General features: G+C 37.0%; 1 protein-coding gene across 1 annotated transcript in view; it reads right to left on the reverse strand.

Moving 5' to 3' along the window:
* CEP85L (centrosomal protein 85 like) overlaps window positions 1-15,192 on the reverse strand; it is a 155,965-nt gene that overhangs the window by 98,645 nt on the left and 42,128 nt on the right. The window contains exon 3 of the mRNA XM_029223746.1: window positions 614-1,401. Coding sequence (XP_029079579.1) covers window positions 614-1,401 — 788 coding nt within the window. The remainder of the gene's footprint in view (window positions 1-613; window positions 1,402-15,192) is intronic.

Consider the following 15,192-nt stretch of genomic DNA (forward strand, 5'->3'; position numbering starts at 1 on the left):
TACGTATGGTGATGGATGTTAACTAGAGTTACTGTGATGATCATTTTAAAATATATATATATATTGAATCATTATGTTATATACGTGAAGCTAATATGTTATATGTCAATTATATCTCAATTTAGGACAAAAAAAAAAAAAAAGGAAAGAAAGAAAAACTCAGGCCCAGAGATACTAAGTATTAAGTGACAGGTAGAGAATCATCCAGACTCTGAATCTGATACAACAAAATCCAAGCCTTCATACACCCAAGTTAATGTTCTTTCTATTATACCATGCCAGCTCCTTTGTTTCTGTTTCAAGTATTGAAACAGAATTGAGTATTTTTTGCTTTGTTTATGTTTATGCCCATTTAAAAAATGAGAAGGAAAATAAAGGCCAAGGTAGGTAAAGGTTTAAAGTTTTCCGTGTTAATCAGTCTCAAATATTTTTTAAGCTTTGTTTACCAATGCAATACTTTTAGAGTTTATAACATTTATGCTTATTATCCTGTAGGGTAAAGGAAAAGCAAAACAACCTGTGCCTATGGACACACTGTCATATGCTTACTTCAAGTGCGCTGGTACTCATAACATCCACTGGAGGGAAGCAAACACTAGATTTTGAGCCTTACCTGCATTGGTGTTTCACTTTCTTGTCGAAACCCTTCAATCTGCTGCTGCTGCCAAGAAGCTATACTGTGAGAGTCCTCTGTGGTTCTACCTTCCAAAGGGTTTGTCCGCAACTGCTCAGTAAGCCACATCTGCGTCCTCACAGAAGGCTGAATGGGAACTCCACCTACTGCTTGTTGACCAAGCATTAAATATTTCGGCGGTTCAAAAGCCTCTGAGCTTGTCATAACGGGCTTGCTTTCAGGTAAGGCACTATATGTCATGTCTAAGGCCTGTCTCCTAGGAATGGAGGAAGAAGCTCTAAAGTCCTCTTTGCTGCAGCTCTCAAATTTATATTTGTTGTCCAGAGTTGATGGTCGTTTTTTATTTATTTCCTTGTCCTCTAGCTTAAGCATCTCCATACTGTCATGTAAACAGCTAGGTCCAATTGTCCTTAGTTGTGATGTTAAAGCCTTGTCTCTCCCTGTCTTTTCTAAACCTCTCCTTGACTCTTCTGTGTGCACAATGCCACCCTGGCTGCAGTTACCTGGGACAGTGAGTTTGGATAAAGATGACCATTTCCGGAGAGGCCGGAAGTCCTTCATGTCTAGTGAAGAGTCCTGCTCTCCCCTACTGTGGTTTCCCAATGTTTGCATAAGGCTTATACTCCATTTTGAGCCATCTGATGTCAATGATTCCCTATGTTTGGAAACTGAAGCGCTGGAGTTAGATGGCATGACATGGGCAGTAGGAAGAGTAACCAATGATCGACTAGGCTTAAAAGATAATGTGCCACTTGAAGTTGAATGATCTGGAAAGAAAAAAGAATGCCAAATTAGTTGTAATTAACAGAAAAAAAAAAAAAAAAGAGGCAAAATGTAAAACGCCAAAACAAAAATCTGAACATGGTTTCCCAGCACAGGTTTTTCAGAGGCACTTTCATCAAAATGAGGGGCTTATTATTGTTACTATTATTATTCCTTTAAGTTTATCTGAAACAAATCAAACATACTTTCAAATATCATTTTCTAAAAACGGATACATAACAAAATATATGCTCATCTGCCATCTACTTACAGATGAAAAATGACTGGGAAACAGGTTTATATTCATGCTATTTAATCTAAGTATTGTGCCTTAAAAGAAAAATCCACCTCTGCATTGAAAGGTCTTATTCCTCATCTATCACTGAAGCCTCAGACACAACTTTATTAAAAAATCGTATCTCTTGGTGTCTTTCCTCAACTGTGGAAATAAAGGCCCAATATGAACATTTTAGCACCTCTCAAACTACAATTCAAATTAGAATATGGGTAAAGGTGCTCCTGCAATAATGGAAAATAATCAGAAAGTGTTCTAGCAATATATTTACAGATACAGAGTAGTTCCTACACTCCCAATCTCCCTTAATGGCATCATCAATAATATATTTCCCAAGCTAGAACACTTGGAGTCTACTTTGATTCCTATCTTTCTCTGCACATTTACTAAATCCCCATGTTGTACATTTATTTATTTATTTATTTATTTATTTATTTGTTTATTTATGGCTGTGTTGGGTTTTTGTTTCTGTGCATGGGCTTTCTCTAGTTGTGGCGAGCGGGGACTACTCTTCATCGCGGTGCGCGGGCTTCTCACTGTCGCGGCCTCTCTTGTTGCAGAGCACAGGCTCTAGACGCGCAGGCTCAGTAGTTGTGCCTCAAGGGCTTAGTTGCTCCATGGCATGTGGGATCCTCCCAGACCAGGGCTCGAACCCGTGTCCCCTGCATTGGCAGGCAAATTCCCAACCACTGCACCACCAGGGAAGCCCACGTTGTACATTTTTACTTCCAAAATGATTACATAGTTACTGCTGTAGGTCAGGCCTTCACATAATACTATCCTACACATAGGAACAGCTGTAGTAGGCTCTACGGAAGCCCAAAGGATAAATAAGGGCCTCTATACTCAATGGACTTACTATCAAGTACCAAATTAAAATCAAAGATTATCATTTTTATCACATGATATCTAGAAAGGGGATAGCGATTTGAAATGTAGGGGGAGAGGAGGTGGGTGGTGAAAGGCAACTTTTACAGTTTTTTCTGTGTCTTTCCATATTGTTTGACTCATAACAGAATATATTTAAATATTAGTTTTGAGCTTTGATACTGTTTTAAAGAAATAAAGTAATAGAAAAAGAAATGTTGAGAAAGTCATAAGAAAATTCAGATGAGAAAGACCCAGGCAAACTAATTAAAAAAATGGAATTCCAATAGGTCTTTGCACAGAATTTATTCACCTGGAGATGAAAGGGGAAAAACATTATAGACGAAAGAATACAAGAAAAAGTAATATAGTAGACATTTACCATGTAACAGTTTCCCATCAGCTTCTGCAGAACCTTTTCATACTCAAGAAAATTCCCACATTACAAGCCCAACCTCCCAAAATAAATTTTAGACCTTAAATTCCCAACATACCCTGCAACTATGATACAGACATTCAGAAGGACACAAGATTTGTTTGGAAGTGAGTCACATGAGAAAACAGGCTCAGTGTGGCGCTACCACGTTTGGCAACAGCAGAGGCATTAGCCCCCAACAATGACAGCAGCAGAGGTGGCCAAACCAACTTCTGGCCCAGAAGTGGCAGCAGTTGGGCAGCAATGGTGGTTTCCTCCAGTGGGGCCGGAGGATGCCAGTTCTCAGAGGTGACTGAGGCATATTACCTGGAAGCTTAACCATAAGCCTGGCTCTCCAGCCCTCCTCAAAAATTCTGAGTTAACCAAATGCCCTTAAATAAATTCCTCATCTGCTCAATCATCCAGTCAGCTTCTTCTACTGATTCAGAACACTAACTGATCCAAGTATGAAGCCAGGAGAATATGGCCTCAAAAGAAGAAAAACAAATTATCCCATTTATCTGCAGTATGCAGTAAGTATCAAGAAAAGCTGCTGAAGATAATTCTTGAAAGGTAAATGTAAAGCAGAGCTGTGCAAATCTTCAAACGCCCTGCTACAGAAACAGCCTACCCTTCATTCGGCAAGAAATGTGACCTACCAAAAGTTTCCAAACAAAGGAGCAAGTGACATGACCAAAACTGTACTTAGGATGATTATTCCAGTAACTGCTGAGGACAAGTTAAAGCAAAATGGTTGGCAGCAGGAAGATTAATGGATTATTATGGTAATCAGTAGAAGGAGGAAATAGGAATATGCTACTGAAGGTCAGTTCTAAATAGAAACAGGATAAATGACCCCCAAATTCTATGGAATATTGGTATTAATACATTACAGCACTATATCTACATCTATATATGTGTTTGTGTTACTATTCCTAAAGGAATATTTGTATTAAAATCATCATAGCCTCTCAAAAATATCTTCAATTCTTTAAAAAACAAAAAATGAGTTTTATATCAAATTTAAAATTTTCAGACTTTTACATTTTTGAAAAGCTGTAAGCAAAGATGGTGTAAAGGCTAAGTGTAATATTTTTGAAATCAGCATTTTTAGATTCAAATCCTGGCTCTACCACTTAGTAGTCACATGTTCAAACAAGTTATTTAACCTTCTGGCATCAGTTACCTCATCCATAAAGTAAAGAGGACAACAGTGAAGATTAAATGAAATAATACATGTAAAGGACTCAGAAGAATTCCAGGCAAAATAAAGACTATTACCAGAGACAAAGAAGGATACTACATAATGATCAAGGGAAAAAAAAATTGATTGATCAAGGGATCAATCCGAGAAGAAGATATTACAATTGTAAATACTTATGCACCCAACATAGGAGCACTTCAATACATAAGGCAAAAATGCTAACAGCCATAAAAGGGGAAATCAATAGTAACACAATCATAGTAGGGAACTTTAACACCTCACTTTCACCAATGGACAGATCATCCAAGATGAAAATAAAAAGGAAACACAAGCTGTAAATGACACATTAGACAAAATGGACTTAATTGATATTTATAGGACATTCCATCCAAAAACAACAGAATAAACATTTTTCTCAAGTGCTCATGGAACATTCTCCAGGGCAGATCATATCTTGTGTCACAAATAAAGCCTTGGTAAATTTAAGAAAATTGAAATTGTATCAAGTATCTTTTCCGACCACAATGCTATGAGACTAGATATCAATTACAGGAAAAACTCTGTAAAAAATACAAACACATGGAGGCTAAACAATACACTACTAAATAACCAAGAGATCACTGAAGAAATCAAAGAGGAAATCAAAAAATACCTAGAAACAAATGACAATGAAATCATGAAGACCCAAAACCTATGGGATGCAGCAAAAGCAGTTCAAAGAAGGAAGTTTATAGCAATACAATCCTACCTCAAGAAACAAGAATAAACAACGTAACTGTACACCTAAAGCAACTAGAGAGAGAAGAACCAAAAAACCCCCCAAAGTCAGCAGAAGGAAAGAAATCATAAAGACCAGATCAGAAATAAATGTAAGCCATTAGCCAGATTCATCAAGAAAAAAAGGGAGAAGACTCAAATCAATAGAATTAGAAATGAAAAAGGAGAAGTAACAACTGACACTGGAGAAATACAAAGGATCATGAAAGATTACAAGCAACTATATGCCAATAAAATGGACAACTTGGAAGAAATGGACAAATTCTTAGAAAAGCACAACCATCCAAGACTGAACCAGGAAGAAACAGAGAATATAAACAGACTAATCATAAGCACTGAAATTGAAACTGTGATTAAAAATCTTGCAACAAACAAAAGTTCAGGAGCAGATGCATTGACAGATGAATTCTATCAAACGTTTAGAGAAGAGCTAACACCTATCCTTCTCAAACTCTTCCAAAATATAGCAGAGGGAGGAATACTCCCAAACTCATTCTACGAGGCCACCATCATCCTGATACCAAAACAGACAAAGATGTCACAAAAAAAGAAAACTACAGGCCAATATCACTCATGAACATAGATGCAAAATTCTCAACAAAATACTAGCAAACAGAATCCAACAGCACATTAAAAGGATCATACACCATGTTCAAGTGGGGTTTATCCCAAGAATGCAAGGATTCTTCAACATACGCAAATCAATCAATGTGATACACCATATTAACAAACTGAAGAAGAAAAACCATATGATCATCTCAATAGATGCAGAAAAAGCTTTGGACAAAATTCAATACCCACTTATGATAAAAACCCTCCAGAAAGTAGGCACAGAGGGATCTTACCTCAACATGATAAAGGCCATATATGACAAACCCACAGCCAACATCATTCTCAATGGTGAAAAGCTGAAACCGTTTCCACTAAGATCAGGAACAAGATAAGGTTGTCCACTCTCACCACTATTATTCAACATAGTTTTCGAAGTTTTAGCCATAGCAATCAGAGAAGAAAAAGAAATAAAAAGAATCCAAATCGGAAAAGAAGTAAAACTGTCACTGTTTGCAGATGACATGATACTATACATAGAGAATCCCAAAGATGCTACCAGAAAACTACTAGAGTTAATCAATGAATTTGGTAAAGCAGCAGGATAAAAAAATTAATGCACAGAAATCTCTTGTATTTCTATACACTAATGATGAAAAACCTGAAAGAGAATTTAAGGCAACACTCCCATTTACCATTGCAACAAAAAGAATAAAATACCTAGGAATAAACCAACCTAAGGAGACAAAAGACCTGTATGCAGAAAACTATAAGACACTGATGAAAGAAATTAAAGATGATACAAACAGCTGGAGAGATATACCATGTTCTTGGATTGGAAGAATCAACATTGTGAAAATTACTCTACTACCCAAAGCAATCTACAGATTCAGTGCAATCCCTATCAAACTACCAATGGCGTTTTTTCACAAAGCTAGAACAAAAAATTTCACAATCTGCATGGAAACACAAAAGACCCCGAATAGCCAAAGCAATCTTGAGACAGAAAAATGGAGCTGGAGGAATCAGACTCCCTGACTTCAGACTACACTACAAAGCTACAGTCATCAAGACAGTATGGTACTGGCACAAAAAGAGAAGTACAGACCAATGGAACAGGTCAGAAAGCCCAGAGATAAACCCATGCACATACGCTCACCTTATCTTTGATAAAGGAGGCAAGAATATGCAATGAGGAAAAGACAGCCTCTTCAATAAGTGGTGCTGGGAAAACTGGACAGCTACATGTAAAAGAATGAAATTAGAACACTTCCTAACACCAAACACTAAAATAAACTCAAAATGAATTAAAGACCTAAATGTAAGGCCAGACACTATAAAACTCTTAGAGGAAAACAAAGGAAGAACACTCTATGACATAAATCACAGCAAGATCCTTTTTGACCCACTTCCTAGAGAGATGGAAGTATAAACAAAAATAAACAAATGGGACCCAATGAAACTTAAAAGCTTTGGTATAGCAAAAGAAAACATAAATAAGATGAAAAGACAACCCTCAGAATGGGAGAAAATATTTGCAAACGAAGCTACTGACAAAAGATTAATCTCCAAAATATACAAGAAGCTCATGCAGCTCAATATCAAAAAAACAAACAACCTAATCCAAAAATGGGCCGAAGACCTAAATCTACATTTCTCCAAAGAAGATATACAGATTGCCAACAAAAACAGGAAAGGATGTTCAACATCAGTAATCACTAGAGAAATGCAAATCAAAACTACAATGAGGTATCACCTCACACCAGTCAGAAAGGCCATCATCAAAAAAAATCTAGAAACAATAAATGCTGGAGAGGGTGTGGAGAAAAGGGAACCCTCATGCACTGTTGGTGGCAATGTAAATTGATACAGCCACTATGGAGAGTATGGAGGTCCCTTACAAAACTACAAATAGAACTACCATACGACCCAGCAATCCCACTATCGGGCATATACCCTGAGAAAACCATAATTCAAAAAGATTAATATACCACAATGTTCACTGCAGCTCTATTTACAATAGCCAGGACCTGGAATCCACCTAAGTGTCCATCGACAGATGAATGGATAAAGAAGATGTGGCACATATATACAATGGAATATTAGCCATAAAAAGAAACGAAACTGAGTTATTTGTAGTGAGGTGGATGGACAAAGAGACTGTCATACAGAGTGAAGTAAGTCAGAACCTAAGGGCAGGACAGGAATAGAGATGCTGACGTAGAGAATGGACTTAAGGACACGGGGGGGGAAGGGTAAGCTGGGACGAAGTGACAGAGTGGCATGGACATATAAACACGAACAAATGTAAAACAGAGAGCTAGTGGGAAGCAGCTGTATAGCACAGGGAGATCAGCTCAATGCTTTGTGACCACCTAGAGGGGTGGGATAGAGAGGGTGGGAGGGAGACACAAGGGGGAGGGAATATCGGGATATACGTACACGCACAGCTGATTCACTTTTTTATAAAGCAGAAACTAACATACCACTGTAAAGCATATACTCCAATAAAGATGTTAAAAAAAAAAAGAAATAGCTGAACTAAGTGATATTTTCAATATAACAGGCAAAAGGCTAAATATCCATACTGTACAAAGAACTCCAAAAAAAAAAAAAAAATCCCCAAAACAAAAACCTAACAACCTAATTTTAAAGTAGGCAAAAGAAATCCATAAGCAAACCACAAAACAAAACTAAACAAAAAGCAAATAAAGAATACATGTTTAGGGTTTCCCTGGTGGTGCAGTGGTTGATAGTCCGCCTGCCGATGCAGGGGACACGGGCTCGTGCCCCGGTCCGGGAAGATCCCACATGCCGCGGAGCGGCTGGGCCCATGAGCCATCGCTGCTAAGCCTGTGCCTCCAGAGCCTGTCCTCCGCAACGGGAGAGGCCACAACAGTGAGAGGCCCACGTACCGCAAAAAAAAAAAAAAAAAGCATACATGTTTAATGGAGGCAGCCTAGATGTCCGTTGACAGATGAATGGATAAAGAAGATGTGGTACATATGTACAATGGAATACTACTCAGCCATAAGAAATAATGAAATCATGCCACTTGCAGCAACATGGATGGACCTACAGATTATCATATTAAGCGAACTAAGTCAGAAAGAGAAAGACGAATATCCTATGATATCACTTGTATGTGGAATCTAAAATATGATACAAATGAACTTATCTACAAAACAGAAACAGACTTGCAGACTGTGGTTGCCAAGCGGGGCGGGGAGTAGGGGGTGGGAGAGGGATGGATTGGGAGTTGGGGATTAGCAGATGCAAGCTAGTATATATAGACTGGATAAACAAGGTCCTATTGTACAGCACAGGGAACTATATTCAATATCCTGTGATAAACTGTAATGGAAAAGAATACGAAAAAGAATGTATAAATGTATAACTGAATCACTTTTCTGTAGAGCAGAAATTAACACAATATTGTAAATCAACTATACCTCAATAAAATACTTTTTTTTAAAAAGTTTGTTTTTCAAAAAAGATATTTCAACTCACTAAATAGTAGAAGTACATTCCCTATCATATTCATAAAATTATTAAAGGCTGCTAATATCCTACGATGGTAAGAACATAAATTGTTATAGCCTTTGGAAGAAGAGGGGCAATCTGTCTGTATACATCAATATTTAAAATATGCAAACATATAAGTAAATATATGTATACATGTGCATATGTGTATGTAAATACATATATATTCATGGGCACAGAAATTATCTAGAGGAATATACCCCAAATTTAATAAACAAAGGTAAAAAGAGGAGAAAAGGAAAAAGATGTTTTCACATTTTACTTTACACAACATCTTATTTTAATTACCATTTGGCCAAACTTCTGCAAAGGTGTTTTATTTTGTGACCTCAGAGAGTTTGAAATATCTCAAAGAACACTGTTACTAAAGTGTGAATTATGTATCAGGTGACTGTCTCACTTTCTATGTCACAGCTGAAACTTCTGAGACCAGAGATCACCAGTCCTGGGTGCTACTTTTATCTGATAACGTGCTAACTTCCTGTCTACCTTGGTAGCTCAATATTTCCCAACTGCAGAGAAAATCAACAATTGGTGATAAAAACCAATTCCACATCAGACTAGTATTTACTCCTACAAATCTGAAAGCTACTGATAATATATGCTGTTCATAGAACATTACATTGAGAACAGAATTTACTCCAAAAGTCACTTATACCTGAAGTTCTCAAACTTTAAAATACAACAAACTTAGCTGGTATCTGGAGCCCTACTCCGAGAGATTCTCATTCAGTTAGAGTAGAGAGGGTCCAGGAAACATCACTTTTTAATAAGTGATTCTGCTGTTCTATTCACATCATTCCACCTAGGACTGATTCCAGTTCTGAAGCCTTCAAGTTTAAATATCTTAAGTTCAACCATCACCAGTATCTGAGTTTCACTGTAAAAACTGATTTACTGTGACATTCAGAATTCATTACTGTGAAAACTAAGGATTAAAATTCAGTCTACCCACATACATATGCACATACATACACATGCACATATACACCATGAATTAATGAACAAAGTATTAAATATTTGACAGTTTAAGTATCTGAAAAAGAGGACCATTCTATCTAAGAAATGAATCAAAACATAATTTATTTTGCCTAACAAAACACAATCAGTTGGAGGTAGATGCAATGTGATTCCTAATGTGCTTTATTATACTACCTAATTGTAGCCACAAATCCCAAATGCAAGCTATTATGATGGCATCCAGCCCATATCTAAGTTAGAACAAGTGAAATCTAAAACCAGCAGGAGGCCGTCCTTTTAAAAACCAGAGGACATGGGACTTCCTGGCAGGCGCAGTAGTTAAGAATCTGCCTGCCAATGCAGGGGACATGGGTTTGAGCCCTAGTCTGGGAAGATGCCGCAGAGCAACTAAACCTGAGCGCCACAACTACTGAGCCTGCGCTCTAGAGCCCGCGAGCCACAACTACTGAAGCCTGAACGCCTAGAGCCTGTGCTCCACAACAAGAGAAGCTACCACAATGAGACAACGAACAGTAGCCCCCGCTTGCCTCAACTAGAGAAAGCCCACACACAGCGATGAAGACCCAATGCGGCCTAAATAAATAAATAAATTTATTTTTAAAATTTAAAAATTAAAAAAAAACAACAACCAGAGGACAGGGTTTATAGAGAGCACAGAAGAGCTAACGGTTTCAGACATAGGCCTAAATCATAGGCCTAAATGTAACAGCTAAAACTATAAAACTCTTAGAAGAAACCATAGGTGTAAATCTTTGTGATCTTAAGTCAGGAAGTGATTTCTTAGATACAACACCAAAAGCCCAAGCAACAAAAGAAAATAAATTGGACTTCAATAAAATTTAAAAATTTTTTTGCTGCATCAAGAGAGTAAAAGGACAGCCCAAAGAAAGGGAGAAAATTTTTGCAATTATGCAACTGATAGGGACTTTCATCTAGATTATATAAGAAACACAACTCAATAATAAAAACACAAATAATCCAATTTAAAAATGGATGTGGAATTTGAGTAGTCATTTCTCCGAAGAAGATACACAGATGGTCCTATTAAAGCATACAAAAAGGACATTTTTGTTTGTCATTTTTAGGGAAATGCAAATCAAAACCACAATGAGACATCACTTCACACCCATTAGGATGGCTATCATCCGAATGACAGATAGTAAGTAAGTGTCAAGTGTCTGGCAAGGATGTGGAGAAACTGGAACCCTCATACAATGCTGATGGGAATGTAAAATGGTGCCGTTGCTTAGGAAACAGTGTGGCAGTTCCTCAAAAGGTTAAACACAGTTACCATATGATCCAGCAATTCCACTCCTAAGTATACACCCAAGAGAAATGGAAACATATTCACAGAAGCATTATTCTTAACAGCCAAAAAGTCAGAATAATGCGATGTCCATCAAGTGATCAATGGATAAATGAAAAGTGGTACAATGGAATATTATCTTTTATTATGGTAATAAAAAGAAGTGAAGTACTGATACATGCTGCAACATGATGAGTCTTGAAAACATTATGCTAAGTGAAAGTCAGTCACAAAGGACGATATATTAGACGATTCCATTTATATGAAATGTCCAGAAAAAAGAAATTTATACAGATTAGTGGTTGCTTAGGGATGGGAGGGAAGATGGGGAATGACAGCTAACAGACTTCTTTTGGGGAGGAGGGGGGCAGGCTAAAAAATGTTCTAAACTTAGACTGTGGTAATAGTTGAACAATTCTGAGAATATATTAAAAAGCATTAAATTGTATACTTTAGATGGGTGAACTGTATAGTATATGAATTATAGCTCATAAGAGATAGTGTGTATAACTTCTAATAAACTAGAAGGAAAATGTCATGAAGAAAAAGTGAAACCAAAGAAGGCAAGAAGGAAAATACTTGAGAAAAGCAGACTATAAAGTATACAATATGATTTAAAATGCGTCAAAGTTTAACAATCACAGTAAATGAATATCCACTCAAAAGACAAGAATTGTCCACATAATTTTTTTAATCTAGCTAAAGCTAAATGTTTACAGAAGATACACCTAAAATATGAAGTCCTATTTTGGCATTATGGTATCTGCATAGAGACTGAGAATGATTACATAAAAGAATTACACAGAAATAACTATCAAGAACATTAGGAAAAGTGTATGTCAGGTATCAAGATCATGAAAAGCATAGTTCCATGAACTGCTTGCTTTTATTCATTATATCTTAAGGATAGAGAGAAGCTTCTGTTTCCCTACTGCCAAACCTATGACCTATTCTTTTAGCAACTGTACTTGATAGCAATAGTACACAATTCTGTGCAAATCTTGGTTCTCATTTTGTTATTGTCTAATCATTATTACCGATCACCTTTTTTTCTTGAATATTTTATTTTTTTCTCAATTGTATTTTGTGAAGTCACTTCAAATCCTATTGAAGCAGAAAACGAGTGAGAAGTTCTAAAATTACTTGTTTAAAATAATTACAGAAGTCTACACTGTTCACAAATTAGTTCTCAAGCTCTTTTTGTACACTGTCTCTTAGCAACCATTCACAACTAAGAAACTTCATTCTCTAAGTTTATATAAAACAAGGTGAAAAGCTGGTTTTTAAAAAAGGGGGGCATTTCTGATCTCCAACCAGACTACTGGCAACTTAATTAAAGGACAATCTGAAGTACAGTTTAAAGAGGTCAACAATTCAAAGCAAAACTAATTTTAGGGACTTCCCTGGTGGCGCAGTGGTTAAGAATCCGCCTGCCAACGCAGGGGACACGGGTTTGATCCCTGGTCTGGGAAGATCCCACGTGCCACGGAGCAACTAAGCCCGTGCGCCACAACTACTGAGCCTGCGCTCTAGAGCCCACGAGCCACAACTACTGATCCCACATGCCACAGCTGCTGAAGCTCACGTGCCTAGAGCCCGTGTTCCACAACAAGAGAAGCCATCTCAATGAGAAGGCTGTGCACCACAACGAAGAGTGGCCCCCGCTCACCGCACCTAGAGAAAGCCTGCAAGTAGCAACAGAGACCAAACACAGCCAAAAAATATAAATAAATAAATTTATTTTTTTTAAAAAAAACTAATTTTAAAAGCTGGTCAGTAAAAAAGCTCCTTTTCGTATGTACACAAAAATTTTAGTTATTTTTTTCTTGAATAGCTTTTAAAATTTCATTCAACTGTACCATTTTCTAGATATCTCCTACTAGTTTCAGTTTAGATTAAGTCTCATCAGGCAGTTTACTTGCAAAGAGCTAAAAGTGTTATTTCTCTCCTATAAAAATGGTTATAAATCAAACTGTAATGATCTCAAATTATGGGATGAGATTTTCAAAAATTCCAATTTTCTCAGGAAGAAAAACTGTAATTTATGACAGAACTGACAAGAAATTATCATTTGGTCCTCTAACCACTTGCATGTCTGGGGAAATGTGAAGTCATTAATCTCTTCCCTAAACCCATGGCTGTGCGACTGAAGGGGCTTTCCAGGTCAGAAGTACATGGGTTCATCACAGTTCTCGAAAATGGACTAAATTCAGCTCAGCTTGATCAGGTTCATATTCTACGAGGCCAAGAAGCAAAATGATATGAAAAAATGAGTGAATGAATAGACAAATGGATGGATGAACAACAATGAAGGTAAAAATGAGGGCCATAAAGATACAAAACAATTTTAATTTCTGCAAATTTACTACAGCTGTAATGTTCTTATATGCCATGTTTAAATTGAAATATTTTAAGCAGTAAGGTAAGATTAACAAGAAAATTAAGTAGAGATGGGGAGCAAAGGAAAAGGGTTATTTCGTTTGCAAAAGAATATAAATCATAATTGTTTTGAATACTGCCTTGAAATTATTTGATTTCACAAGCAAAAAAGTATTCTGTGTATAACCCTTCACCTCTTTCCATATGCAAATGAAGAACTAAGTCCATAAAGGTTAAATTACTTGACCAAGTACAGATCTCAAAAGAGAATCCTGGTCTCCTGTTTCTCAGCCTAGTATTACCTATACTATCCTACACTACACCTCTCAGTTCTTCTTCCTCTCTAGTTTCTCCCTTCAAGAACAGATATCTAACAGTGTGGTTAAGCACAGGGTTTTAGAGTTAGACTTGAAGAATCTCAGCTCCACCACATGAACCGCTGTATAAACCCAGATGTTATTAATGTTCTCTAAGTTTATTTTTCATCAGTAAAGAGAAAATAATTATATTTGACCTCAGAAGGATTCTATAATGAAAAAATTTTTTAAATCATGTATAGAAGTATAAAACCTCACACTGAAAAAAATCTATGGTACATACTCTTATTAACGTTAAGGTCAACAGACCAACTAATCCACTGTAATATCTGGAGGTCATGTTATGGAAGTACTTATCATCAGAGTCCTGAAAGTTCCAAAGCTATGAAGTTGCAGCAACATAAGATTATTCACCAATGAAATGAGCCTTAATAAAGCAAGGAAACAGGTTAGAGAACAGTCTAAAAAAATATCATTTACTTTGCCTATAAAATGGATATAGAATTGTACCCAACATGTTATTTTTGAATTAACTGAAACAATCATGTAAACCTCTTATCATGATGCCTTATACATAGTAAATGCTCAATAAATATTATTCCTATTGTAATTAAAAGGTTAAGGGGGAACTCTTGATTTGCTTGAAAATATCACCTAAGGTATGGGGGTGAGCACAGAATATCTGAAATAAGATTGCCACGTGTTATAAATTTACAATTGTATAAGTTTGGTGTTGGGTACATGTGGGTTTTACCATTTTGCCTTCTTTTTACTTTAGTATATGTTTGATATTTTCTGTAAAAAAGAAAAAAAAACAAGAGTAAGAACAAAAGGATATTTTACATTAAGATGAGGTGTTTGGGTTTTTTTTCTTGCTGTACGCGGGCCTCTCACTGTTGTGGGCTCTCCCGCTGCAGAGCACAGCCTCCGGACGTGCAGGCCCAGCGGCCATGGCTCACGGGCCCAGCCGCTCCATGGCATGTGGGATCCTCCCAGACCGGGGCACGAACCCTCGTCCCCTGCATCGGCAGGCGGACTCCCAACCACTGCGCCACCAGGGAAGCCCCAGATGAGGTGTTTTAAAGAAACCATTTAGCAAAGTAAACTAATGAAACCTAATCACTGCAATAAAATACACAAGCAAAGAAAACAGAGCCTTGGGA

The sequence above is a fragment of the Monodon monoceros genome, unplaced genomic scaffold (assembly GCF_005190385.1).
Source record: "Monodon monoceros isolate NGI ecotype Baffin Bay Population unplaced genomic scaffold, NGI_Narwhal_1 Super_Scaffold_15, whole genome shotgun sequence".
NCBI lineage: Eukaryota > Metazoa > Chordata > Mammalia > Artiodactyla > Monodontidae > Monodon > Monodon monoceros.